Source organism: Pan paniscus, chromosome 9, assembly GCF_029289425.2.
Source record: "Pan paniscus chromosome 9, NHGRI_mPanPan1-v2.0_pri, whole genome shotgun sequence".
Classification (NCBI taxonomy): domain Eukaryota; kingdom Metazoa; phylum Chordata; class Mammalia; order Primates; family Hominidae; genus Pan; species Pan paniscus.
This window is the reverse complement of record NC_073258.2, coordinates 125,370,030-125,395,933: the sequence shown is the minus strand read 5'-3', so window position 1 is coordinate 125,395,933 and position 25,904 is coordinate 125,370,030. Positions and strand designations below refer to the sequence as shown.

Here is a 25,904-nt window from a genome sequence, read left to right as displayed (position 1 = left end):
AATAGAATAACAAATCTCTATCTTCATGGAGCATAGATTTTACTGAGGGAAGCAGGCTGTAAACAAGATATATTAGATGGTGTCCAGAACTATGGAGATACATAACAAGGAGAAAGGGGAATGCTTTTTTTAAAAGCTGTTTTTGGTAGAGGGGTGGTTCAGGGAAGATCTCATTGACTTTTGCTCATTGACTAAAGACTTGAAGGAATGGGGCAATGTTTGGGGAAAAGCATTCCAGGCAGAGGGAACGACATATGCAAGATCCCTGAGACAGGAGCATGCCTGGAATGTCTGAGGAAGAGCTCTGAGGCCAGAGTGGCTGGAGCCAAGTGAACAAGTGATATGGGGGTCAGAGGTAACAGGAGGAAAGATCTCCACAGGGCTTTGTGACCATAAGGAAGACTTTTACTCTGAGTGAAATGAGGAGCCGTTGGGGGTTTTAAGCAGAGGAGTGACATGATGTGACTTAAATTATAATAGGATACTCTGGCTGATGTGTTGAAAGGGGGAAAGGGTGTGTGATGGTTCATTTTTTTGTGACAACTTGACTGGTTAAGGGATGCTCAGATAGCTGATAAAATGTTTCTGGAAGAGATTAGTATTTGAATTGGTAGACTAAGTAAAGAAGGTCTGCCCTTACCAGTGTGGGCAGATTGACATTGAGGACTTGGGTAGAACAAAAAGGCAGAGGAAGGGCAAATTATCTTGGGAAGGGTGCACCACACCTTTTGGCACATGGAGTTGACTATAGTCAAATTCACAGGAAGTCCATAAAGTTTAAAAGAGAACTTTATTGGCAAAAGTACCAGTACCAACTAAAAGGCAGAGGAAGGGCAAATTCTCTTTTGGAGCTGGGACATCCATTTTTCTCTGTCCTTGGACACCAGAGGTGCTGGTTCTTGGGCCTTGGGACTTCAGGACTCACACCAGCAGCCCCCCTGGTTCTCAGGGCTTTTGCCTTGGACTGAGAGCTACACCATTGGCTTCCATGGTTCTCAGGCCTTCAGACTCAGACTGAATCACACCACTGGCTTCTCTGGTTCTCTGCTTGCACACAGCATATTGTGGGCTCTCTCAACCTCCATAAGTGCATGAGCCAATTCCCATAATAAATTCCTAGTCATATATCTATATATATTCTATTGGCTCTGTTTCTCTGAAGACCCTGAGTAACACAAGGTGGAAGCTGGGAGAAGAAGGGATAGTGAATGCTCGGCAGTTATGATATTTATATATTGAAATATTTATACATTGAAATATTGGTTCCAATTTTTCACTCTTAACAGAATTGGAAACAAAGAGAGAGATAAAGGGAGGCAAATCTTGAAAGAAATTGCGAGTGCACCACACCTTTTGGCACGTGGAGTTGACTATAGTCAAATTCATAGGAAGTCCACAAAGTTTAAAAAAGAACTTTATTGACAAAAGTACCAGTACCAGCTAAAGTAGATTGACATTCTACAAGATATAAACAGATTATTGGCCTCTAATTTTCTACAGGCAGAAAGCAGGTTGAAGAACCCATTTATCCACCAAAAAGGGCATATTCTCTAATGTCCTTTGCAAGTGACTGAGGAAGATGAGGGAAAAAGAATGATTCCCTAGAGTGTAGAACAAAGAGCTGTGGAGGATAGACTGGAAAGTCATTCTTAAGGAGCAGAAACAGTGCCTAATCATGAAACACAATTCCCTCCAATGGAGGAACCTGACAACCATTGTCCAATGAGTTTTCCTAATTGTTATGGACCAGTGGCTGTGATCTGCTTCCATTTCACCCCTTTGTGAATAAGAGCATTTTTTTGTGGTTATTATAGTCTCTATTCCATCATTTGTTGTATGTTTGGTATGTGATAAAAAGATGCTTGCTCTTTTAATTCATAGGTCTCTATATCAAGAAGGGCTATATCTGGACCTGATGTAGATCATGAGATCCTGGATTTCAAAGATGTGATGGAACTTTTAGGGGTTTTGGGATAGGAGTGGGTCTATTTTTGCATGTGGTAAAGACATAATTATAATCAAGAAAGCAGATCGTGGTAGATTAAATTACTGGTCCCAATTCTTCACTACCCTGTAGTAGTAGTATGCACACATGAAGCCTTTGCTATTGGTGAACAGTGTATTTCCTCATCCTCCTCACTTTGGGCTTCATTAGATGACTTTCTTTTATATATGGGATGTCAGTGGAAGTGATATGAGCAAAAGCTTGAAATATTCTTGCATGCTGGGTTTTCCTACTTGTCTTCTGTGACCAGCATGAGAAGAGCTTGTCCTGGATAACGTCTTTCAGCAGGGGCTCAGAAAAGGACATGTGAAGCAGAGGCGCTGTGCTGCAGCTGACCCTTGGGCCCACAGCCTGAAGCAGACCTTCCTGTCAGCCCACAAACCCACAGCTTAGAGCTGACCTGAACCTAACCTTGAGATTGTAGTTCAGCCTAGCTTAGCTACATTACCACTGACCTACAGACCCAGGAGAAAATATAATTGTCTTAAACCACTAACTTTGGAATGGGTTGTGCAGTAGTAGTGAGATACTCACTGGCCAATATAGGTTATTGCAATAATTCACAAGGCTATCATGGGAACTAGGACCAAGGTGGTAACAATGGAAGTGGTGAGAAGTAGGCAGATTCTGAGTATTATTTTATAGGTACAGCCCACAGGTTTTGCTGATAGATTGTATATGGGGTGTGAAAGAAAGTGATGCATTAAAGATGAATCCAAGGTTTTTGGCCTGAGCAAATGGAAGAATGGAGCAGCCATTTTTGAATGGAAAAACTTGGGTGTGGGGGAAGTTTCAGATTTGGGGGCAATATCAGGATTCATTTTTTATATGTTACTTTTGAGATGCCTATAGACATCCAAATGGGGATGTTATGTAGGCAGTTGAATATAGAAGTTCGCAGGCAGAGGAGAGAAAGGTCTGGGAGTGATCATTAAGAAGATTGGATTTTAAAGCTATGAAACTGCAGGAAATCAAGGGAGTGTAGAAATGGGGTCGAAAGACTGAGCCTAAGGGCACTTAGCATTTAGTGGTTGGGGAGTTGAAGAGTTACCAGTGAAGGGAATTGAGAAGGAACAGCCAGAGAGATAAGAGGAAAACCAGATAAGTTCTAATAAAGTGTCATTCATATGTGTTGTTCTCATAATATCACATCCATTGCTCACCTTTTCCTTTTCCTCCTTCACTACAAATATCACTACCACAAGATCTGTGTGTGTGTGTGTGTGTGTGTGTGTGTGTGTGTGTATGGAATGCATAGTGTTAGTCACTTTATGTGTATAACAGGAGAATTACTGAAAAAGCTAACTCATCTCTTTTTTTTTCCTGCTATATACTCACTAGGGAAAAAATCCCTTTTTTCCTCTTCTGATCTCTCCAGGTCAGGGAATCTAAGTCTTTGCATAAATTCTGGGTCCCCCCTTGACAATCCTCTAAGCAGGATGGCTCTGTCTGAGAGGGGAAGGTGTTAGAAGCTGGTGCTTTCAGTGGAATGGGAGGGACGAACAGCTGGAATCCTGGAGGAGAACTGATTTCTTTTCCTCTGTAAGCCTGGAGGAGAGGGGTTGAGGAGGAGAGGAAGGGGGATATTAGAGACTTGTGTTTAGCTAGCATGAAACTCTCTACAGTGGCAGCAAGATTTTGGAAGGAGAAAGGCTGCCTGTATGAGTGGACATTAGAGAATGAAAGCCACAACCTTGAAAGGGTTGGTGTGAATCAACTGTGTTTGAGTGGCGATCACTTGGGGGAACCTCTGTTGCAGAGCCTGATAAAGGCTCAGTGCCAGGGAAGGGCAGTGAGGCACCTGAAATAAAACTGCTTTGCAGAAAGAGCATGTCTAAGCCTAGGACAAGGATCAAAGTGTTTGTAGGAGAGTATTTGTTGTGACAACATAGACCTGGTTTTAGAATCTCCTCAGGACTGAGCCATCCTGGCTTGTTTTTAAGCTTTGGGGGAACACTGGCTTTGTGACTATAAACCAAGAGAGATGTAATCCTGGAACTAAATCATGGGCCATCCACTATGGTGCAGGCAGGAATTGGAACCAGCCAGAGAATCACCTCAGTCTGCTGGACTATGCTACAACATTATGGTAGAAGGCAACAGCATTAACTAAATGGTAAGACTCCACTTTCTACCTTTTGTATTGGGAAGAGAACTGCACCCTTTGGTCTAAGACATGAACCCTCAGTTTTCTTGGACAATCAAGGGTGGAGAGGCCTCAAAAAGGAGAGACTGAACTTTCTAAAACTAAGGCACTAGGGATTTGAATGAATCATTGAAAACATAAAAGAGATAAAGCCTCTGAGTTTGTTAAACAGGCATTACCATTGTATATTTAAAAACTTGGGAAGTTTTAACTGAAGAAGGCAGCGTGATATGATAGCTTTTGCTTTTTACAATATGATGTTATTAGTCTTGTTCTGTGTGGTTCTGGAGAGCAAAACAATAAAGCATTGTAAGTTGTATGAGTGTAAGAACAAGTATTCACTACTAATTCCCAGCACATGAATGGTACTCAATACATTTTCAATAAATGATTGAATACATGTATGATAAATGAAAACCAGTGGGTTAAACTTACAAGGAGGCAGAGGCTTTTTTTGTTTTGTTTTGTTTTGTTTTTGAGACAGAGTCTTGCTCTGTCGCCCAGGCTGGAGTGCAGTGGTGCGATCTCGGCTCACTGCAGCCTCCACTTCCCAGGTTCAAGCGATTCTCCTGCCTCAGCCTCCCGAGTAGCTGGGATTACAGGTGTGCGCACCACGCCTGGCCAATTTTTGTACTTTTAGTAGACATGGGGTTTCACCATGTTGGCCAGGCTGAAGGAGGCAGATTTTTGTCCCAGCTTATCTTTCTAAAAATTCCAAAATTAAATAGACTATCCTTAAAAAGCAGTGAAATTCTTTACCACTAGGAGTGAAACAGGAGCTAAAGAACATTTTTGGGGGATGTGATAGAGAGGATTTATTCATTTGATAATAGTTAGAACACATAACCTCTGAGATCTCTGTAATCTCAGATACTTTAGTTCTATAATTCTAAATCCAAGGGTCTCTATAGATAGGCTTGAGACAAGTGTAAACAAACTCATGATCTCAGAGAAATCTTCAAGTGGCATGTTTCAATGGTATGCTTATTAAACAAATGCTCATGACAGATTTTCACAACAGTAACGAATGTTATTTCACAACATCAAATCTTCCTTCCTCAGGAAGAAATGACATTAATAAGAAGGTTGATGGATTTGGATTATTTTTCATGTTTCCTGGAGGTAAAACCAGTGTCCTCACTTGTTTTCCTCTTTTTCCTCATTTTGAAGACTATTTGTTTTCATTTTCTTTGCCTCCTCTCTGGCTATGTGTCCCCGGAAGGCAGCTTGGATTTTGACAGCAGCAACCTCTTCTTTTTCCTTATCTTCCTCAGAAGAGTCCTTCATCGAAAGGAGAAAAAGTAAGAGACTCTTTAAATATGGCGTATTTTTGATGCCACAAAAATAAATGGATGAAATTTAATCATTTTAGGGATGCAACTATCTGAGAGCTGTTGCTTCCTGAGGGAATTTCATATATTGTCACATTGTATATGTACCAAATGGCAAATGCCAAAATAGCAGGCATTTTGTTTTGTCACTCTTTTAATATGTCTCTGCAACAAAAGATCATTGCCAACTTTCTTTCCCCTAAAATAGTGCCTATTTAAGTTTCCTGAGCAACAACATTTTTTGGGGGGTTGGGGGGACAAGAAAGAATCCTTGAGGCATGGTAAAAATGTTAAGAAGAAAGAACTGTAAATGTTATGTTTCAAAATAATCACAATTACATATAATGAATTAGAATAACTTCTCAATTTCTCAATGATTAGTTAATCATCGTCATACATTTAAAGTGAGGTGCCAAAGAGAAATCCATTTAGTCCAATAATGGCAGTTTTAACAGGGTTGGTTGAACTTTGGCACATACCCTCTTTTAAAAAAATTGGGTATAAATTTTTAGCTATACATTTACAGACAGTAAAATGCATGAATCTTCAGCGTACAATTGAATATACAGCTTTTAATATATCTTTTAAAATTATAGAAATGACATGTATACATTTTAAAAACTCAAATGTCACTGGCAGTGATAGTTTTCTCCACCTATCCAAATCCTGCTCTTGGGAGATACCCATTATTATGAGTTGAGTATCTACATCCTTCCAAAATTTCTCTATATGCAAATATATTCATATGGATATATATATAAATATGTCTTTTCATTTTAAAAATGAGATCATCCTAATCACAGAGTTCTGCAGCTACTTTTTCCATGTAACGATATATCTTGGTTCTCTTTTTCTGTATTATTAGTCAGTGTATAACTCTCCCCATTCTTTTTTTATGACATCATTATATTATACTGATGTACCTTGATTTAATATTTACTCAATCTCATATTAATGGACCTTTGGGTTGCTCAAGCCTCCTATCCCCCTATTATAAATAGTGAGACAAATCTAGCTCTTAAACTTTTAAATGCAAACAGAATGGTATAAAATTCTTCGAGATGACAACCTAATATAGGCAAACAAATACACTCAAGTTGGAAATCAATGAGATCCCTACTCAAACTCATGAAAACCTGTGTAAAAGCACCTGTGAAAGATGTAAGGAAATAAAACTCCCTTCTTCCTTGACTTCCTGTTACATCTTAATGTTAATCTTCCTGTTATATCCTAATGTAATGTTATTTCAGTACAACCCAATGGCAATTGTGGAACAACCTGTAAATCTTATAGGGAAAAGCAATGCATCACTAGGTAGGAAGTAGGGTATTCCTTGAGGGGATATCCATTCTGGCTGCCAGTTCTTGGGAAACTACCTGGGACCTGAGACATAAAAAGGAACTCAGAAGTTTGAACTTCGACATTTTAGAGAGTGAGTTCTTCTTTCTTATGAGGCCTAGTCCACAAGAGTCTGGAGTATGAAGAATATAGACAATGATGTACTGGTAAGTGTTTTAACAACTGGCTCTCCAGAAGAAACAAAGCCCTGATTTGCAGTGTTTGCCATGGTCTTAATATTCTCATTGTGGCTGACTTCAAGTTATTAAAGTGACATTACTGAACAATGGGCCTTTGAGGGTGGACTTCGCTATGTCTTTTTTTTTCTTTTTTTGAGAAGGAGTCTTGTACTGTCGCCCAGGCTGGAGTGCAGTGGCGTGATCTTGGCTCACCGCAACCTCCGCCTCCCGGGTTCACACCATTCTCTTGCCTCAGCCTCCCGAGTAGCTGGAACTACAGGCGCCCGCCACCATGCCCGGCTAATTTTTTGTATTTTTAGTAGAGATGGGGTTTCACCGTGTTAGTCAGGATGGTTTCAATCTCCTGACCTCGTGATCTGCCTGCCTTGGCCTCCCAAAGTGCTGGGATTACAGACGTGAGCCACCACGCCCGGCCTCCGCTATGTCTTGACTGCTTGGATATAGTACATCAGGCACGAAGGCATTTTTGTAGAGCATTACGCATGGAAGATGAATAAGCCACATTGTTGTAAAGCCATTATTTTGGCTGTATGTAATTCCCTGTGATTTTCCTTTTGTTATCTCTGAAATTTGCCATTGTGTAGTGGTGACAGCACCAATTAGTGAAAAATTCCCAAAGTGGAAGATGAATCTGAAGGATCATGACTGGGTCTGTGAGTTCTGTCTGCCCTTCCCCATAGGGAGATTTTTCCATCCATTAACAATCTTGAAAAATAAGATTTCATTTTTAAGGGAAAGATGAATTTTTGATCAAGAGAGGCATGGCTGAAAATTATCTACCAGTTAGTTTATCACTGATGTTAATTATCTGGAAAGTAAAGTCATAATTTTGACAATAAAGATAACAGACATTCATATTTGGAGTTCAGTTTTAAATTGGGCAATATCATTCTTTGTAGGAATCCAATAGTACATGAAAAATATTACATACTAAGATGGTGACTGATGTCTCTTCCTTCTTCCCAGATATCTGAGACTCTTCTTGTTTAGGATCACTTTTCTCAGGTGGTTCTTGCTCCTGGACAGATAGGAGAGAGCCACAATTAGCAATGTTTCCAAAATAGCAAAGTCTTGTATCAAACTGCTTAGAAGTAATGAAATATTACTTTAAATTACTGAGAAATAGGGGGAATTAAATACTACATATTTATCTTTTAATAAGGAAAATACATTGAAACAAGAAGAAATAATAAAAGCTCTTAAGGAAATATGTGTAAACAAATATTAAAGACCAAATAATTGGCAAAAATGTTTGATCTGTTGCTTTTGGAATGTGTGTACCACTGTTTTATGTTAAAAATAAACCACTGTCCTATACTAAAAGTTGATAAGATGATGTAATGAATCCTGAACAAAGTATAAAAAAGAGGATCCAATAGTTTCTAAAATAGGAATAAAATAAATGGCATTGTGTTCCATAATGTGACATCAAATTGACTTTTTAGTGACGTTTATGGATTAAAACTAGTCACAGAAGTAAGTTTTGCTGTGGAGTTTTGCTTTATGATTTAAATATAAAAGGAGAAACCACCTCTGCCTATTTTGACATGGCTATTTAAGTCTTCCTTCATTGCTAATTCACACCTATGGAAAGAGCTTCTTTAACCCATAAAACCAAAATTTAAGAATATATAAGTTAATCAAATAAAGCCTTTAGAATTAAAAAAAGAAACACCCCAAAATTGCTATGTGACGCAAGGATTTAAAATCTTTCAACATTATTCCTTTGACTTCAATAAAACATGAATACAAATAAAACATGAGCACAGAGAATCTAGTAAAATGGAAATACACAGAACACACCCATACCTGCAGGCACAAATGGATGGAACTTCACTTTCAAACTCGTGTAATAAGTGACAGCTCCTTCTTCAGGAAATTCCCCAAATCTACTGGAGAACTTGAACTTTGTTAATTCTTTTCAATTCTAATATCTGCTGTGCTTTGTGGCTAATAGTACTACCTCAGTTGTCTAGAGCAGTGTTCTCAAATTTTAATGTACCTACGAATTATTCTGGTGATCTCTTAAAAATGTAACTTCTGATTTGTAGACCTGTAATGGGGCCCAATACTTTGAATTTCTTCTTTTTCTTTTATATTTGTACAAATTTATGGAGTACATGTACAATTTTGTTACATGTGTGGATTGGTGATCAAGTCAGGGCTTTTAGGGTGTCCATCACCCAAATACTGCACATTTTAGCCTTTAACCAATTTCTCATTATTCTCCTTTCTCCCACCTCTCCTCACTCTTCTGAGTCTCCATTATCTATCATTGCACGTCTATGTCTATTTAAACACATTTTTTCAGCACCCACTTATGAATGAAAACAAGCACTACATGTCTTTCTGTGCCTGGCTTGTTTCACTTAAGATAATGGCCTCCTGTTTCATCCATGTTGCTGGAAAAGACATGACTTCATTCTTTATTATGGCTGAATTGTATTCCATTGTGTATACATCCCATATTTTCCTTATTCATTCATCCATTGGACAGACACTTAGGTTGATTCCATATCTTTGCTATTGTGAATGGTGCTGCAAACAACATAAAAATGAATGTATCTTTTGATGTATTGATTTATTTTCCCTTGGGTAGATACCTAGTAGAGAGATTGCTGGACTGAATGGTCATTCTATTTTTAGTTATTTGTGAAATCTCCATACTGCTTTCCTTAGAGGCTATACTAATTTACATTCCTGACAACAGTGTATAAGAGTCCTCCTTTCTCTGAATCCTTGCCAGTATCTGTTATTATTTTGTCTTTTTCATAGTAGCCATTCTGAGTGGGGTAAAATAATATCTTATTGTAGTTTTGATTTGTACTTCTCTGATGATTAGTGATATTGAGCATTTTTTAATATACCTGTTGGACATCTGTATGTCTTCTTCTAAAAAATCTCTATTCATGTCCTTTTCCAAGTTCTTTTTTCTTTTTCTTTTTCTTTTTTTTTTTTGAGACAGGGTCTCACTCTGTTGCCCAGGCTGGAGTGCACTACAGCCTTGACCTGTGGGCTCAAGTGGTCCTCTCACCTTAGCCTCCCAAGTGGCTGGGGACTACAGGTGCACACCACCACGTCTGGCTAATTTTTTGAAGAGATGGGTTTCACCATGTTGCGCATGCTAATGTCAAGCTCCTGGGCTCAGCAATCTTCCTGCCTTGCTCCCAAAGTGCTGGGATTACAGGCATGAACCACCACGCCCAGCCCTTTGCCCACTTTTTAATCAGATTACTTATTTTTTGTTGTTGTTGAATTGTTGGACTCCCTTGTGTATTTTGGATATTAGTCCCTTGTTGGATGAATAGTTTGCAAGTAATTTCTCCCATTCAACAGCTTATCTCTTCACTCTGTTGATTATTTCTTTTACTGTGCAAAGCTTTTTAGCTTAATTAAGTCCCATTTGTCTATTTTTGTTTTTGTTGCCTGCGCTTTTGTGATCTTAGTCATACATTCTTTGCCTACACCAATATCCAGTAAAGTTTCTCCTAGGTTTTCTTCTAGTATTTTTACAGTTTTAGGTCTTATGTTAAAGTCTTTAATCCATGATGGGTTGATTTTTGTGTATGATGGGAGATAGGGGTCCAGTTTCATTTTTCTACATATGGCTCTCCAATTTTGCTAGCACTATTTATTGAAGAGGTTGTCCTTTCCACAATATATGGTCTTATCAGCTTTGCTAAAGATCAGTTAGCTATATGTATATGCTTTATTTCTGGCTCCTCTCCTCTATTACGTTGATTTATGTATCTGTTTTTATACCGGTTCTATGCTGTTTCGGTTACTGTAGCCTTGTATTAGGTTAGTGCAAAAGTAATTGCTGTCTTTTCCACTAAAAGTAACAGCAAAAATGGCAATTACTTTTGCACCAAGCTATAATATCATTTGAAGTCAAGTAATGTGATGTCTCCAGTTTTGTTCTTCCTGTTAAGGATTGCTTTGGCTATTTGGACTCTTTTTTGGTTCCATATGAATTTTAGGATTGTTTTTCTCAATTCTGTGAAAAGTGAGTTGGTACTTTGATAGGGACAGCACTGAATCTGTAGATTGTTTTGAGAAGTATGGCCATTTTAAAGATATTAATTCTTTTGATCCATGAGCCTGTGATGCTTTTCCATTTGCTTGTGTCATCTTCAATTGGTTTCATCAGTGTTTTGTAGTTTTTCTTGTACAGCTTTTTCACCTCCTTGGTTACGTTTACTCCTATGTGTTTTTTAAAGCTATTATAAATGGGATTGCCTTCTTGATTCCTTTCTCAGTTAGACTGTTATTAGTGTATAGAAATGCTACTGATTTTTGTGCATTGATTTTGTATCCTGCAACTTTACAGAATTCATTGAACAAATCTAAGAGTTTTCTGGTGGAGTCTTTAGATTTTTCTAGACATAAGATTATATTGGGAGTCAGTCATGGTGACGCATGCCTGTAATCCCGGCACTTTGGGAGGCCAAGGCAGGATGATCACTTGAGGCCAGGAGTTTGAGACCTGCCTGGACAACATAGCAAAAGCCCGTTTTTACAAAAGACAAAAACATTATTCAGTGTGGTGGCACATGTTTGTAGTCCTAGCAACTTGGGAGGATAAGATGGGAGATTCCCTTGAGCACAGGAGGCCAAGGCTGCAGTGAGCTATGATTACACCATGGCACTCCAGCCTGGATGACAGAGTGAGACCCCATCCCTGAATATATATACACATATATATCAGTGAACAGAGATAAGTGACTTCCTCTTTTCCAATATGGATGCTTTTTATTTCTTTCCCTTACCTCATTGCTCTGGCTACGACTTCCAGTACTATGTTGAATAGGACGGGTGAAAATAGGCATTCTTGTCTTGTTCCTGTTCTTTGGGGGATTGCTTTCAACTTTTTCCCATTCAGTATAATATTAGCTGTGGGATTTTTGTGCATGGCATTTATTGTTTTGAGGTATGTTCCTTCTATGCCTAGTTTGTTGAGGGTTTTTATCATGAAGGGATGTTGGATTTTATCAAATGCTTTTTCTGCATATGGTTTTTGTCTTTCATTTTGTTGATGTGATGTATCACATTTATTGATTTGCATATGTTGAACCATCCTTGCATCCCTGGTTTAAAACTGATTTTATCATGGTGTATTACCTTTTTGATGTGCTGTTGGATTCTGTTTGCTAGTATTCTGTTGAAGATTTTTGCATCTATGTTCATCAGGAATATTTGTCTGCAGTTTTCTGTTTTTGTTGGGTCCTTGTCTCATTTTGGTATTAGGGTGATATTGGCTTCATAGAATGAGTTAGGGAGAATCCATTCTTCTCAATTTTTTGGAATAGTTTCAGGAGGCTTGGTATTAGCTCTCCTTTGTATGTAGAACTGGGTAGAATTTGGCTGTGAAACCATCCAGTCCTGGGCTTTTTTTTTGGTGGTGTTGGGGTGGGGGAGATTTTTATTATGGAATCAATCTTGATACTCGTTATTAGTCTGTTCAGGTTTTCTATTTCTTCCTGGTTCAATCTTGGTAGGTTGTATGTTTCCAGGAATTTATCTATTTCCTCTATGTTTTCTAGTTTGTGAGTGTATAATTGTTCATAATGGTCTCTGATGACCATTTGTATTTCTGTGCTATCAGTTGTAACGTCTTCTTTTTCATTTCTGATTTTGTTTATTTGGGTCTTCTCTCTTCTTGGTTAGTCTAGCTAGCCATTTGTCAATTTTATTTATCTTTTCAAAGAACCAACTTTTTGTTTTGTTAATCCTTTGTATTGTTATTTTAGTCTCTATTTAATTTAGTTTTGCTCTGATCTTTGTTCTCTCTTCTGCTACTGTTTGGTTTGTTCTTGCTTTTCAAGTTGCTTGAGTTCATCCTTTAATTGTTAATTTGTAATCTTTCTACATTTTTGAGGTAGGCATTTATTGCTATCAACTTCTCTCTTAGCACTACTTTTTCTGTATACCATAGGTTTTGTTATGTTGTGTTTCCAGTTTTCATTTGTTTCAAACAGTTTTTTTAAATTTCTGTCTTAAGTTCTTTTTTGATCCAATAGACATTCAGAACCATGTTGTTTAATTTCCATGTGTTTGTATCATTTCCAAAGCTCCTCTTGGTATTGAATTTTAGTTTAATTCCACTGTGGTCTGACAAGATACTTGATATTATTTTGACTTTTTAAAATTTGTTGAGACTTGTTTTGTGCCCTAACACAATATGGTCTATCTTTGAGAATGTTCCATGTGCTGATGAAAAGAATATATATTCTGCAGTTGTTGGGTAGAATGTTCTGTAAATGTTTGTTAGGTCCATTTGTTTAAAGTCAAGTTTAAGTCCAATGCTATTGTATCAGTCCATTCTCACAGTGCTATGAAGAAATACCTGAGACTGGGTAATTTATAAAGAAAAGAGGTTTAATTGACTCACAGTTCTGCATGGCTGGGGAGGCCTCAGGAAACTTACAATCAAGGCGGAGGGCACCTCTTCAAAGGGTGGCAAGAGAGAGAATGAGAGTGGGGCAAAGAGGGAAAAGCCCCTTATAAAACCACCCCCCCACCCATGATTCCATTACCTCCATGAGATCCCTCCCATGATATGTGGGAATTAAGAGAACTACAATTCAAGATGAGATTTGGGTGAGGACACAGCCAAAGCATATCATTTGGCCCCTGGCCCCTCCCAAATCTCATGCTCTCACATTTCAAAACAGAATCATGCCTTTCCAACAGTCTCCCAAAGTCTTAACTCATTCCAGCATTAACGCAAAAGTCCAAGTTCAAAGTCTTATTTGAGACAAGGCAAGTTCCTTATGCCTATGAGCCTGTAAAATCAAAAGCAAGTTAGTCACTTCCCAGATACAATGGGGGTACAGGCATTGGGTAAATACACCTGCTCCAAATGGGAGAAACTGGCCAAAACAAAGGTGCTACAGGCCCCATGTAAGTCTGAAATACAACAGGGCAGTCATTAAACCTTAAAGTTCCAAAATGATCTTCTTTGAGTCCATGTCTCAAATCCATGGTGTGCTGAGGCAACAAGTGGGATCCCATGGCCTTGGGAAGCTCCATCTCTGTGGCTTTGCAGGGTAAAGCTCCCTTCCTGGCTGCTTTCATGTGTATGCAGCTTTTCCATGTGCACAGTGCAAGCTGCTGGTGGATCTACCACTCTAGGGTCTGGAGGATGGTGGCCCTCTTCTCACAGCTCCACCAGGCAGTGCCCCAGTGGGGACTCTGTGTGGGCTCCGACCTCACATTTCCCTTCTGCACTACCCTAGTAGAGGTTCTCCATGGGGGCTCTGCACCTGCAGCAAACTTCTGCCTGGACATCCAGGTGTTTCTATACATCCTCTGAAATCTAGGTGGAGTTTCCCAAACCTCAATTCTTGACTTCTGTGGACCCACAAACTCAACACCACATGTAAGCTGCCAAGGCTTGGGGTTTGCACCCTCTGAAGCAATGGCCTGAACTGTACATTGGCCCCTTTTAACCAGAGCTGGAGCTGAAGCAGCTGGGACACAGGTCACCATGTCCCGAGGCTGCATACAGCAGGGGAGCCCTGGGTCTAGCTGAGGAAACCATTTTTCCCTCCTATGCCTCCAGGCTTGTGATGGGAGGTTGCTGTGAAGGTCTCTGACATACCCTGGAGACATTTTCCCCATTGTCTTGGTGATTAACATTTGGTTTCTCATTGCTTATGCAAAATTCTGCAGCCAGCTTGAATTTCTCCCCAGAAAATGGGGTTTTCTTTCTATTGTGTCATCAGGCTGCAAATTTTCCAAACTTTTATGATCTGCTTCCTCTTGAATGCTTTGCTGCTTAGAAATTTCTTCCACCAGATACTGTAAATTATCTCTCTCAAGTTCAAAGTTCCACAGATCTTTAGGGAAGGGGCAAAATGCTGCCAGTTTCTTTGCATAGTAAGAGTAACCTTTACTCCAGTTCTCAATAAGTTCCTCATCTTCATCTTAGACCACCTTAGCCTGGACTTTGTTGTCCATATCACTATCAGCATTTTGGTCAAAGCCATTCAACAAGTCTCTAGGAAGTTCCAGATTTTCCAACATCTTCCTGTCTTCTGAGCCCTCCAAAGAGTTCGAACCTCTCTGCCTGTTACCCAGTTCCAAAGTTGCTTCCACATTTTTGGGTATCTTTACAGCAGTGTCTCACTCTCTGCAGTACCAATTTACTGCATTAGGCCAGAAGCAGTGGCTCATGCCTGTAATCCCAGTGATTTGGGAAGCTGAGGTGGGTAGATCACTTGAGGCCAGGAGTTTGAGACCAGCCTGGCCAACATGGTGAAAATACAAAATACAAAAATTAGCTGGGCATGGTGGCATGCACCTGTAATTCCAGCTACTTGGGAGGCTGAGGCAGGAGAATCACTTGAACCCAGGAGGCAGGGGTTGCAGTGAGCCAAGATTGTGCCACTGCACTCCAGCCTGGGTGACAGAATGAGACTCTGCCTCAAAAAAAAAAAATTACTGTATTAGTTTGTTCTTACACTGCTATGAAGAAATACCTGAGACTGGGTAATTTATTAAGAAAAGAGGTTTAATTGATTCACAGTTCTGCATGGCTGAGGAGGCCTCAGAAAACTTACAATCATGGTGGAAGGCATCTCTTCACAGGGTGGCAGGAGAGAGAATGAGAGCTGAGCAAAGGGGAAAAAGCCCCTTATTAAACCATCATCCCCCATGATTCAATTACCTCCCACTGCATCCCTCCCACAACATGTGGGGATTATGGGAACTACAATTCAAGATGAGATTTGGGTGGGGACACAGCCAATGATATCAGTTACTTTGTTGATTTTCTGTTTAGATAATTTGTCTAATGCTATGAGTGGGGTGTTGAAGCCCCTCACTATTATTGTATTGCAGTCTACCTCTGTCTTTAGACATAGAAATTTTTTTTAATGAATCTGGTTGCTCCAGTGCTGGGTGTGTATATATTTACAATTGTTATATCCTCTTACTGAATTGATCCTTTTATCATTATAAAATAAACTTGTTTGTTGTTGTTTTCTACTGTTTTTAACTTAAAGTCTGTTTTACCTAATGTAACTATAGCTACTTCTGTTTGCTTTTGGTTTCTGTTGGCGTGGAATATCTTTTTCCACTTCTTTACTTTCAGTCTAAATGTTTTTACAGGTAAGGTGAGTTTCCTATTAGCAGCATATAGTTGAATCATGTTTTTTTTTTTTAAAGAAATCCATTCAGCCAGTCTATAGCTTTTATGTTGAGCATTTAATCCATATATGTTTAAAGTTATTATTGATATGTGGAGTTTTGTTCCTTTTGTCTTATTGTTAATTGCTTTCTGGTTATTTTATACATTGTTTCTTTTTTCTCTTACTGTTTGTCATTGTGGACTGGTGGAATTCTGTAGTGGGGCCATTTGATTCATTTCTGTTCCTCCTTTGTGTGGTCGCTTTAACAGTGAGTTTTATACTTTCCTGTGTTTTCATGATGCTAACTTCCATTTTTTTGCTTCCAAGTTTAGGATTTCCTTGAACACTTCTTGTAGGGCCAGCCTAGTACAGACGAATGCCCTCGGCATTTGCTTGTTTGGGAAATACTTTATTTCTCTTTCATTTATGAAGGTTAATTTTGCTGGAAATAGAATTCCTGGCTGATAGTTGTTTTCTTCCAGCTCTTTGAATTATCATCCCACTCTCTCCTGGCCTGTCAGGTTTCTGCTGAGAAGTACGGTTATTAGTCTGATCGGGTTTCCCTCACAGTTGATGAGATGTTTTCATCTTGCTGTTTTTAGAATTCACTCTTTGACTTTAGACAGTTTGATTTTAATGTGCTGTGGTGAAAACTTTTTTTTTTTTGCATTGTATTTGGGGAATCACTGCACCTCCTATATCTGGATGTTTAAATCTCCTGCTAGACTTGTGATGTCTTCATCTATTATTGCATTAAATAGGTTTTCTAAGCCTTCTGATCTTTTTGTCCTTGGGGATACCAATAATTCAAATATTTAGCTGCTTTATGTTGTCCCAAATGTCTTAAAGGCTTTGTTTATTCTTTTTTATTTTTGTCTTACTGGATTGTTTCAGACCTGTATTCAAGTTCTAAAATTTTTTTGTTCTACTTAGTCTAGTCTATTGTTAAATCTTTTGAATGTATTTTATATTTCCTTCAATAAATTCTTCAATTCCAGAATTTATGTTAGGGTTTTTTTAAAAATAAAAATCTATCCCCTTGTAAAATTTTTCATTTATATCCTGAATTGTTTCACTGAGTTCTTTGTATTGGTTTTCAGATTTCTCTTGCACCTCACTGACCATATTTAAAAATCAGTATTTTGAGTTCCTTATCTGAGACTTTAAGAATTTCATTCTGGTTATGATCTATTAGTGGAGAACTGTTGTGTTCATTCCGGGGTGTCATACTTCCTTGTTTTTCATGTTTCCTGTGAGACTCTGAATTTCTATCAAGTTTCCAGTTGATGCCAATAATGCTGATTCCACACAGCCTTTCTCAACCAGCATTCATTATCTGAACCATGAAACACAGAGAATGTTTTGAGAGGCTCTTTTCTCAATTATCCCAAGGATGGTACCTAACCAGAACCATTCTAGATACAAATCAGGACACTGATTCCTTACATGCAATTAGTGCCTTTGGTTTAGGGCTTAATTTTTTTGAGGAAACTTGGTTGAGAAAGCTGTCTTTGTAAAGCTGCTAAAGAGAAAGGCTCAGACTCTGAAAAAACTAGCTTTATAGAGAAAACTACACCATTACCACCTTTAATTCTAACCAGTCTTTTGTATCAATAATATCATATCGATGATAATGAAATAATTGGACTAATAGTGTTTTGGTCTATGAAATATCATCTATTAATTCAGTAATTATTTGTGGAGTACCTGCTATTGCTTAGCACTGTGATGCTGAAAACATTTGAAGAATAAATGATGAAATAATTATTCATAACTTTTAAGCACCTTCTTCCTGTTGTTCATCATTAAACTTAAGTGAAATATCTGTACATGACTCAGATACTTTAGAAAAATATTCTCAGCAAAAAATCCCAGCACAATTTTAATTTAATAATTTTTAATAAGATTTAATAAGTTTTTATTAAATCTTTTTAATAATCTTTTTAATAAAATAAGATTTATTAAATTTTAATTTAATAAGATTTAATAAGTTATTTGTGATGCCTTCTCACATAATTCTCACAATTCTGGGGATAGCCTAATAATTGCTAGCTGTAGACAGAGAGAAGAAATAGCCAAATCCAACAGCTTCAAAGGACCATACCTCGAATGCATGATTGTTATAGAAGCGGTCTTCTACCTTACTCCCCCATTCTGCTGGATCAAAGTTGGTTTCTAAATAATAAAAATATAAGAACTTCAGATTTATTTGAATTCATTAAGGTAAATGTAGAATAGTAACACAAATGTAAGTTTCTTGTTTCAAATTACAGGTTCTTTACTGGCAGTCCAAAATCTTATTGACATTGTGCATAGCGTAGCACTGCAGACATTACCAGTGATTATTAAACATATGATAACCAACTGAACATTGGATGAGCCTTTGGGGATATTTAGAAAAGCACTAAAAACGTAATTTCTGCCTTCATAAAATTTATAATAAAATGGGAAGAACAAATGCCAGTACTTAAATATAAATGTAGACACTTAGAACATGTATTAGTAAACACAGAAAAATGTATAAACCTAAATGCTAAGTTGTCAGAAAGTCTGGAAAAGTGAAAGATGGGAGAAATTTTTTTAAACGAAGTATATTATGTAGACAGTTGACACAGACAAGCAGAGGTATTTATTTTTAAACAATTTTTTTCTTTAACTTTATATTATAAAAATTTCAATACTTAAAAAGTAGATATGATAACAAACTCCCATGAGCATATTGTCTAGATTCAATGATCAACCCATGATTTATTTTATCTATAACCTTTTCTTCTGATTATTTTTCTGCACTTTTTTCTGATTATTTTTAACCCAACCCCTTGTATCCTGTTATTTTATCTACAATTATTTATTTCAGAATGTATCTCAATATATACTCTTTTAAAATATAACCACACCATTATCATACTTCAAAATATTAAAAATATTAATAATTCCTCAATATCCTCAACTATTCAGTCAACTATCCAAATTTCTTCCATTGTCTATTTATTTGTTGGTTCAAATCAGGACCCCGAAAACGGGCACACACAGCTCTTTGTGTGTCTTTTAAATTTCTTTTAAAGGAAGATCCCCCAGCCCCTATTCTTTCCTTGCAATTTATCTGTTGATGAAATTACGTCATTTTCCCTTTGGAGTTTTTCACAGTTCGGATGTTTCTGACTATCCCCATGGTGGCTTTTAACAAGTTCTTCAGCCTTTGAATTTCCTGTAAACTGGTAGCTAGCTGTATAGGTTTGATCTAATTCGGGTTTGACGGTTTGATTTTTTTTCTGCAAGTATACTTGATTGGTAGTGCTGTGTAATTCTGTCATAAAATTTATAATATCTGGTTACTCTTTTTATAATTTTTATCAGCCCCCTGATGATCCTTGCTTAGATCATTTCTTTAGGGGTTGTGAAATGGTAATGCTCTAATTTGATCAATACTTCTTTATTTTCTGGAGTACTCATTAAGGAAAACTTTTCCTCATCAACTGTTTGGTTACTCCGAAGAACAGTTGTTACAGAAAAGAAAGGTTAAAGGTTTAGTTCTTTCCTTTTATTTACCAGTTTTCAGAATAATCAGTTGGATTCCTAGGATCCTCTCAAGATGACCAATGAGTTTTTTTTTTAACCATCACAAATTCACGAATGTTTAAGAAAATGGATGCATTTTAATCCAATGCACGTATTATTCTTATTGATGCTCTAATTATTAAACATTTGTCCAGTGGTAGCTTATTCAGGTGCTCAAATGTTCCTGAGTCCTTTGGAAACACCTCTAGTAACCTTTGATAGCTTCCTTGTTCTCTGGTATGGCAAGACGTTCAGCCTAATCTGGTATATTTCCTGCCAAGTTCATGAAATTAGCTTGTTTTCCAAGAAGCCCTCATTCCTGGGAATGGTATTTAGAGATGACAACCTGGAAGCTGGGTGCTCACTGGTACTGGGTTGGTCATTGTTTTGAGACCTTTAATGTACAGAGCTAGAAAATACTTCTTTCATTTTTTAAAGAGAAAACATGAGGTCACACTGATATTTTTCAACTCAAATTTAAGATTACAGGATTTTATTAACCTCTTTCATTTTCATAATTGTATGTTGTTTTTCCTACACCAAAAATCTTATTCCTAATAACACTAGTTTAGTTGCTTACTTGCTTTATTCTACAATATATAATTTCAATATATAATTTCAGAATAACCATACCATAATATGATTAACAATGATTACTGAAAACAGCTTAAGGGTTTTTTTTTTTGAAGTTCATTTTGTTTTTAGGATATATGCACTAGGCATGTACGGTCAAATTACTCCATTTTATATATCACTTGAAATAATTCCTTTCTGTGTGGTTATGTCACCCAGTCTATACTAGTTAGGCTCATATGTTTCACTTTGCTTTTACATTTTAGAAACTGCTTTTTTTTTTTTTTTTTGAGACAGAGTCTCACTCTGTCACCAGGCTGGAGTGCAGTGGTGCGATCTCGGCTCACTGCAATTTCCGCCTCCTGGGTTCAAGCCATTCCCTTGCCTCAGCCTCCCGAGTAGCTTAACAATTTTAAATTTAAAATTATAACTATGTTAAACTTTTATGTTTCGAAATTCAAGATATTTTCTATCATGTTCTCTCTATCCTGTTCACTTTCTCCTAAAGGCAAATGTTAAGTTTTTAAAGACTTACTTTTCCATTTAAAAATATAAACAAAGTTGGGCGTGGTGCCTCATTCCTGTAATCCCAGAACTTTAGGAGGCGGAGGCTGGCGGATGCTTGAGCTCAGGAGTTCAAGACCAGCCTCGGTAACATGGCAAAACCCTGTCTCTACCAAAACAAAAAACAAAAACTCCCCAAAACAAAAATTAGCCCAGCGTGTTTGTGCATGCCTGTAGTTCCAACTACTTGGGAGGCTGAAGTGGGAAGGCTGCTTGAGTCTGGGAGGTTGCAGTGGGGCCACGATTACACCACTGCACTTCAGCCTGGGCGACAGAGCCAGAGCCAAACCCTGTGGCAAATACACACACACACACACACACACACACACACACACAGACACACAAACAGTTATGTATTCATATCAACCTCTTTTGTTAAATGATAGCATACTGGCCAGTTGTTGTTTCTCACAGCTGTTATTCCAGCACTTTGGGAGGCTGAGGCAGGAGGATCATCACTTGAGCCCAGGAGTTTGAGGCCAGCCTGGACAACATCGTGAGACCCCCGTCTGTGTTTAAAAAAAATGGTAGCACACTAAGCACACTTTTCCCCATCTTGCTGTTTTCACTGAATATATCCCGAAAATCACTCCACAGTATCATCCATAGTATTATCGAGAGATAGTTCTCATTTTTGAAAACAGCTATATATATAATTCAGTTGTATAGATGTATTATAGTTTGTTCACTCAAACTTCTATGGATATTTGGGTTGTTTCTACAAAGAATGATGCCCTGAAAAGTGTAGAAGTGGCACCTCCGGGTCAAAGGTTAAATACATATATAATTTTGGTAGGTATTGCTAAGTTCCCCTCCTGGAAGTTATGGCATTTTGCTTATCCACCAGCAATGTATATAAATGCTTATTATCCCACAGCCTACAGAGTATGTTGGCTTTGTGCCAATGTAATGGAGGGGTTGTTATTGGTAGCTCAGTGTAGTTTTGATTTGGACTTCTGTTATTATGCATTAGTTTGAATATACTTTCATAAGTGCCATTTGCATTCATTTTTGTGTGAATTGTTTGCTCATATCTCTTGCCAATATTTTCTGTTGGATTCTATAAGCCTATAACACACTGTTTTTACAAACTATTTATTTATTAGGGCTATTAACCCATTGGGATATAAATTGCAAATATTTTTTGTTTGTCTTTGGTAGTTTTGTTTTCCTCACAGTGCTTTTTCTCATGTAAAAGTTTACTTTTATGTTGTCAATTTATAACAATCTTTTCTCTAATTGCTTCCGAATTTTTGAAGCAATTAAAGCAATTTAGCTAGCAAAATTTTTTCTTCTCTTATAGAGAAACTCATCCATATTTTCTTCCAGTATCTGTATAGTTTCTTTTAAAAAGTATTTATATACTCGACTAATTTGGAATTTGTCCTTGTGTATAAGAAATTGATCCAATTTTATCTTTTTCCTTCTTTATCTTAAAATAATAAAAAGTCCACCTTTTTCCTAGTGACCTGAAATACATTTAAATCATATACTAACATGTTTCCTGTCACAAAAATAAAAATTAAGAGTAGTAACCACCTATGATGAATGCTGGCAAGGGAATTCTTGCATTGTGTGGGAGACTGAGCCAGAGGTCCATAATGATTGTTTTTTTTTTCCTTTTTGAAGAGACTGAATTCTGATACTTGTATCTTCTAGATAATTTGTCTTTGGTTGACATGGGTGGAATTGGGTGTGGTGCTTACAATTTTTTCAAATGGTTTTACCCATTGTTTATTAGAGAGCTAGTGTCCTGAGACCACTAATCTGAATCATCATTTGCTTTAATTATTGTGATCCCGTAACAATGACGCAAATGTTTTTATAATGGAATATTTCTGAGTTCTAAAATTAAATAAATGACTAAAGACTTTTACTGCAAGAATTTGTAGTTAATCTTATAATAAAATTAATGTTCATTATAATTCACCTCTTTTCCCAAATAATTTAAGTTTTTTCCCTTTCCAACTTTTATTTTAGGTTCAAGGGATACACGTGCAGATTTGTTACATGGTTAAACTCTGTGTTAAGGGGCTTTGGTGTAGAGACAATTTTGTCACCAAGGTAATCAGCATAATGCCTGATAGGTAGTTTTTCAATCCTCACCCTCCTCCTACCTCTGCTCTCACATAGGCCCCCAAGTCTATTGCCAAATGATTTCTCTTAATAACGTTCCTCTTCTAAATATAGTTTATCAAATGTTTTCAGTGGAAAATAGTTAAAGTTTCAGATTGTGCAACAAATATTCACCCTGACCGGATATGGAAAAGACCAGCAACATTCAGGAAATTGGCAGAGATTTTGAGCTCTGCTAGGGCAGGGCAAAAAAAGCAAGGGGTGGAGCTATGCAGTGTGTGTGGGAGTTGTTTTAATTCTACCCTTGTGCTAGGTTTTCTTCCACTATAAAATGATTACAATAGAATGTTTGTTTGCTTGTGCCTATTTCTAGTCACCTTTACCACTCTGTTAGAATACTGTAATACAAAGTAATGATGACAAGAATTTACACAAAATGGATGTTCTAATCAACAATGGCTTTCCGCGGGTTGGGGCAGGCAGGGGTCGTGGGAGTGCCCAAGATGGAGTGCAGTGGCTATTCACAGGTTTAATCATAGCTCACTACCGTCTTGAATCCCTGGGCTCAAGTGATCCTCCTGCCTCAGCCCCTGAGTAGCTGGTACTAAAGGTGCGCACCACCATGCCTGGCTAAGGATAGGTTTTTAGTACAAAACTGGTAAAGTCCTGACAGTCATAAACCTTCAAGGTTGGGGATTTGTAAATTTTATTTATAGGAGTGAAGGAATTTTGCCTTGGCTTTCAACCAAATAGTTATTGTTAGTGGGCATCTGGGTCTCTGTGCAGGATGGAATTTAGCATAAAGAATATAAATTACCTTTCCAAACTGGTATTCCACCTTTCAAATCAGTTTGTCTGTGCCGTTATTGCAGAACAGTTTCATATATCCCAGTGAATATCAGTTTATTTAAAGAGTGCAGAATTCTTTTTGCAGCACTTAAAATACTTTCAAATGGAAGGAATCAAAATTGAAAGGAAACCACAGATACTCATCTCAGGAATAACAGTCAGCTGCCAGGGATGCACAGGAACAGTATGCTGGAACGTGGCGAGGGTAGACTGTATGATCTTTTTTTCCCCCACTGATTTCTCCCGAGAAATGTATGCTCTTTTGCAGTTACCGTCCACGCTGTATGTCCGTGAGAAATACAATGAAGACGGTCTGAATAATTCCATAATATGAAACGAATTTAAGAGAACATATCAAAGGGGTACATACTGTTTCAAAGAGCAAGAACTGTTATCTGAAACTCCCTGCCTCATAAAGGCTTTCTGCAGAATGGAGACGGTCTTAAGCGAGTTTTACCATAAACAAATGCTTAGTTTCTTATTTTAAAAAATGACTAATTTTAGAAAGCTTACTCTCTCTTTTCTCTAGAAGGCTCTCAAAATAGGCTGCTGCAAAAGCTGGTATATTGTCCGGTTGCTCTCTCAGAATCTCGCGTGTCAGCCCTTCAAGAAGATTCCCAAATCCTTGTGGAATTCGGTAGTGGGTGTTGGAGAATGGAATCGACATCTTCTTGGTAAGAACTGCCTATGGAACCTAAAGATTCATTAAAGAGTGCTGTCTTTAAATTAGTCTGATTTTACTTATATAATCACAACTATGCCAACAAATTATTTCTGAGACTCATACATCTGGACTTGAATTCTTTTTTCCCTAACACAACCCAAGCCCATCCATTTCTTCCAAAGAGTTTTGAAATCTCCATTGTGAATTAGTATAATACAAACACAGACCCATTCACTAGGCCAAATCATTTAAAACCCTGCAAAAAACCCATAATTTTCAATATGACTTTTTCTCTCTTTACCCTTTATATGCTCAAAAGGTAAGGGTAATTTTTGCTATCACACAGGAATTTAGAGAGAATGATTGCTAAAAAGTTAAATTGAATTCATTATCAGTTGCTGAGAAGACCTTCTTTGAGGTCTATTTTTTTTTTTTTAAAGAGTAGAAATTAGTCCTGGTTCTAGAAATTAATTTGTTGAATGAAGAAGTTGCACAATCTTTCCCTTTGCTGCCACTTCTGAAGCATGACCCACAATGCTTCGAACACCTTCGTACTGTGGAATGGGGTTGTGCGTGCGTGTGTGTGAGGGAGGGATGGGATGGGATGGGGCTGTGTGTCATGATTTTGAAATCCCAGCCTCTAAAGTTTTAGAATTCTTATATTTTTCGGTTTCTTCTTGATCAGGCTGTCTCTTTCTGTCTTGAAATACAAGGGCTAGATTAAGGGTAGCTGCTAAGCAGCGGGCTGAGCTACTGAGTATGAAAAGAATCCTCCGGGACCTGGCCTGTTAATGTGAGAGTGTGCGTCAATGCGGAATAGAGGCGGAGGCCGTGGTAGGGGTCCAGGTTGGGAGAACTGGACGGTTTAATGAGGCTCAGACTATGGAGGGTTCTCGTTTCATCGCTTTTTTTTTTTTTTCTTTGAGACGGGGTCTCTGGTCTCGAACTCCTGGGCTCCAGCGATGATCCCGCCTCAGCCTCCCGAGCAATTGGGATTACAGGCGCGCGCCACCACGCCTGACTCCTCTCTTTTGCTTTTTCTGAGGGAGCAGTAGATGGAGGTATCGAACCATTCTAAGGTGGTGAAAAGAGCTGGCGAGATTCTGAACCAATGTGGGCAGAGGAGGGCGGGCGGAGGGGGCACACGGGTCTAGTCGGGGGCGGGATGTTGAGGACCTGGGATTTCAGACTCGCGCAGAATGGGCTGCCTCGGCTCCCAAACGGCCCAGGGCTCCGAGGCTGTGTCTGGGATGCTGAGAGAATAAGAGAGACGAAGGGAAAAGGCTAGGTCTTGGTATCGGAGAGGAAGTGGGGAAGCGGCCTCACCTCCTTTCTCTCCGAGCTGGTGCCGCCGGTTCCGGTTGTTTTTCTCGTTGCTGGGTAACCGTTTTTTCTTTAAAAAAAAAAAAAAAACTACGGCGGCCGAGAAGGGGCGAGCACAGCCCAGTCCTGAGGTCGCGGGAGGC

The 25,904-nt window shown here is 38.2% G+C and overlaps 2 protein-coding genes across 2 annotated transcripts in view; one reads left to right on the top strand and one right to left on the bottom strand.

Annotated features, from left to right (window-relative positions):
* Positions 1-1,398: 1,398 nt before the first annotated feature.
* SPA17 (sperm autoantigenic protein 17) lies at positions 1,399-25,889 on the bottom strand. The gene is made up of 5 exons (XM_003819938.5): positions 25,765-25,889; positions 24,288-24,468; positions 18,259-18,329; positions 7,952-8,038; positions 1,399-5,432 (listed from the first exon to the last, which is right to left on the bottom strand). Exons 2-5 carry the CDS (start codon positions 24,439-24,441, stop codon positions 5,289-5,291), a joined length of 456 nt encoding a protein of 151 aa, XP_003819986.1. The 5' UTR covers positions 24,442-24,468; positions 25,765-25,889; the 3' UTR covers positions 1,399-5,288.
* Positions 24,329-25,904, top strand: part of SIAE (sialic acid acetylesterase) — a 39,619-nt gene continuing 38,043 nt past the window's right edge. Inside the window, exon 1 of the mRNA XM_034933942.2 lies at positions 24,329-24,448. The gene's annotated coding sequence lies outside the window, so the exon portion shown is untranslated. The remainder of the gene's footprint in view (positions 24,449-25,904) is intronic.

Coding starts and splice junctions, on each gene's coding strand:
- SPA17 (XM_003819938.5), bottom strand. CDS start 24,441: ATGTCGATTCCATTCTCCAACACCCACTACCGAATTCCACAAGGATTT. Junction 18,330..24,287: donor CCTTCTAGAGAAAAGAGAGA/GTAAGCTTTCTA, acceptor TTTATTATTTAG/AAACCAACTTTGATCCAGCA. Junction 8,039..18,258: donor ATAACAATCATGCATTCGAG/GTATGGTCCTTT, acceptor CTATCTGTCCAG/GAGCAAGAACCACCTGAGAA.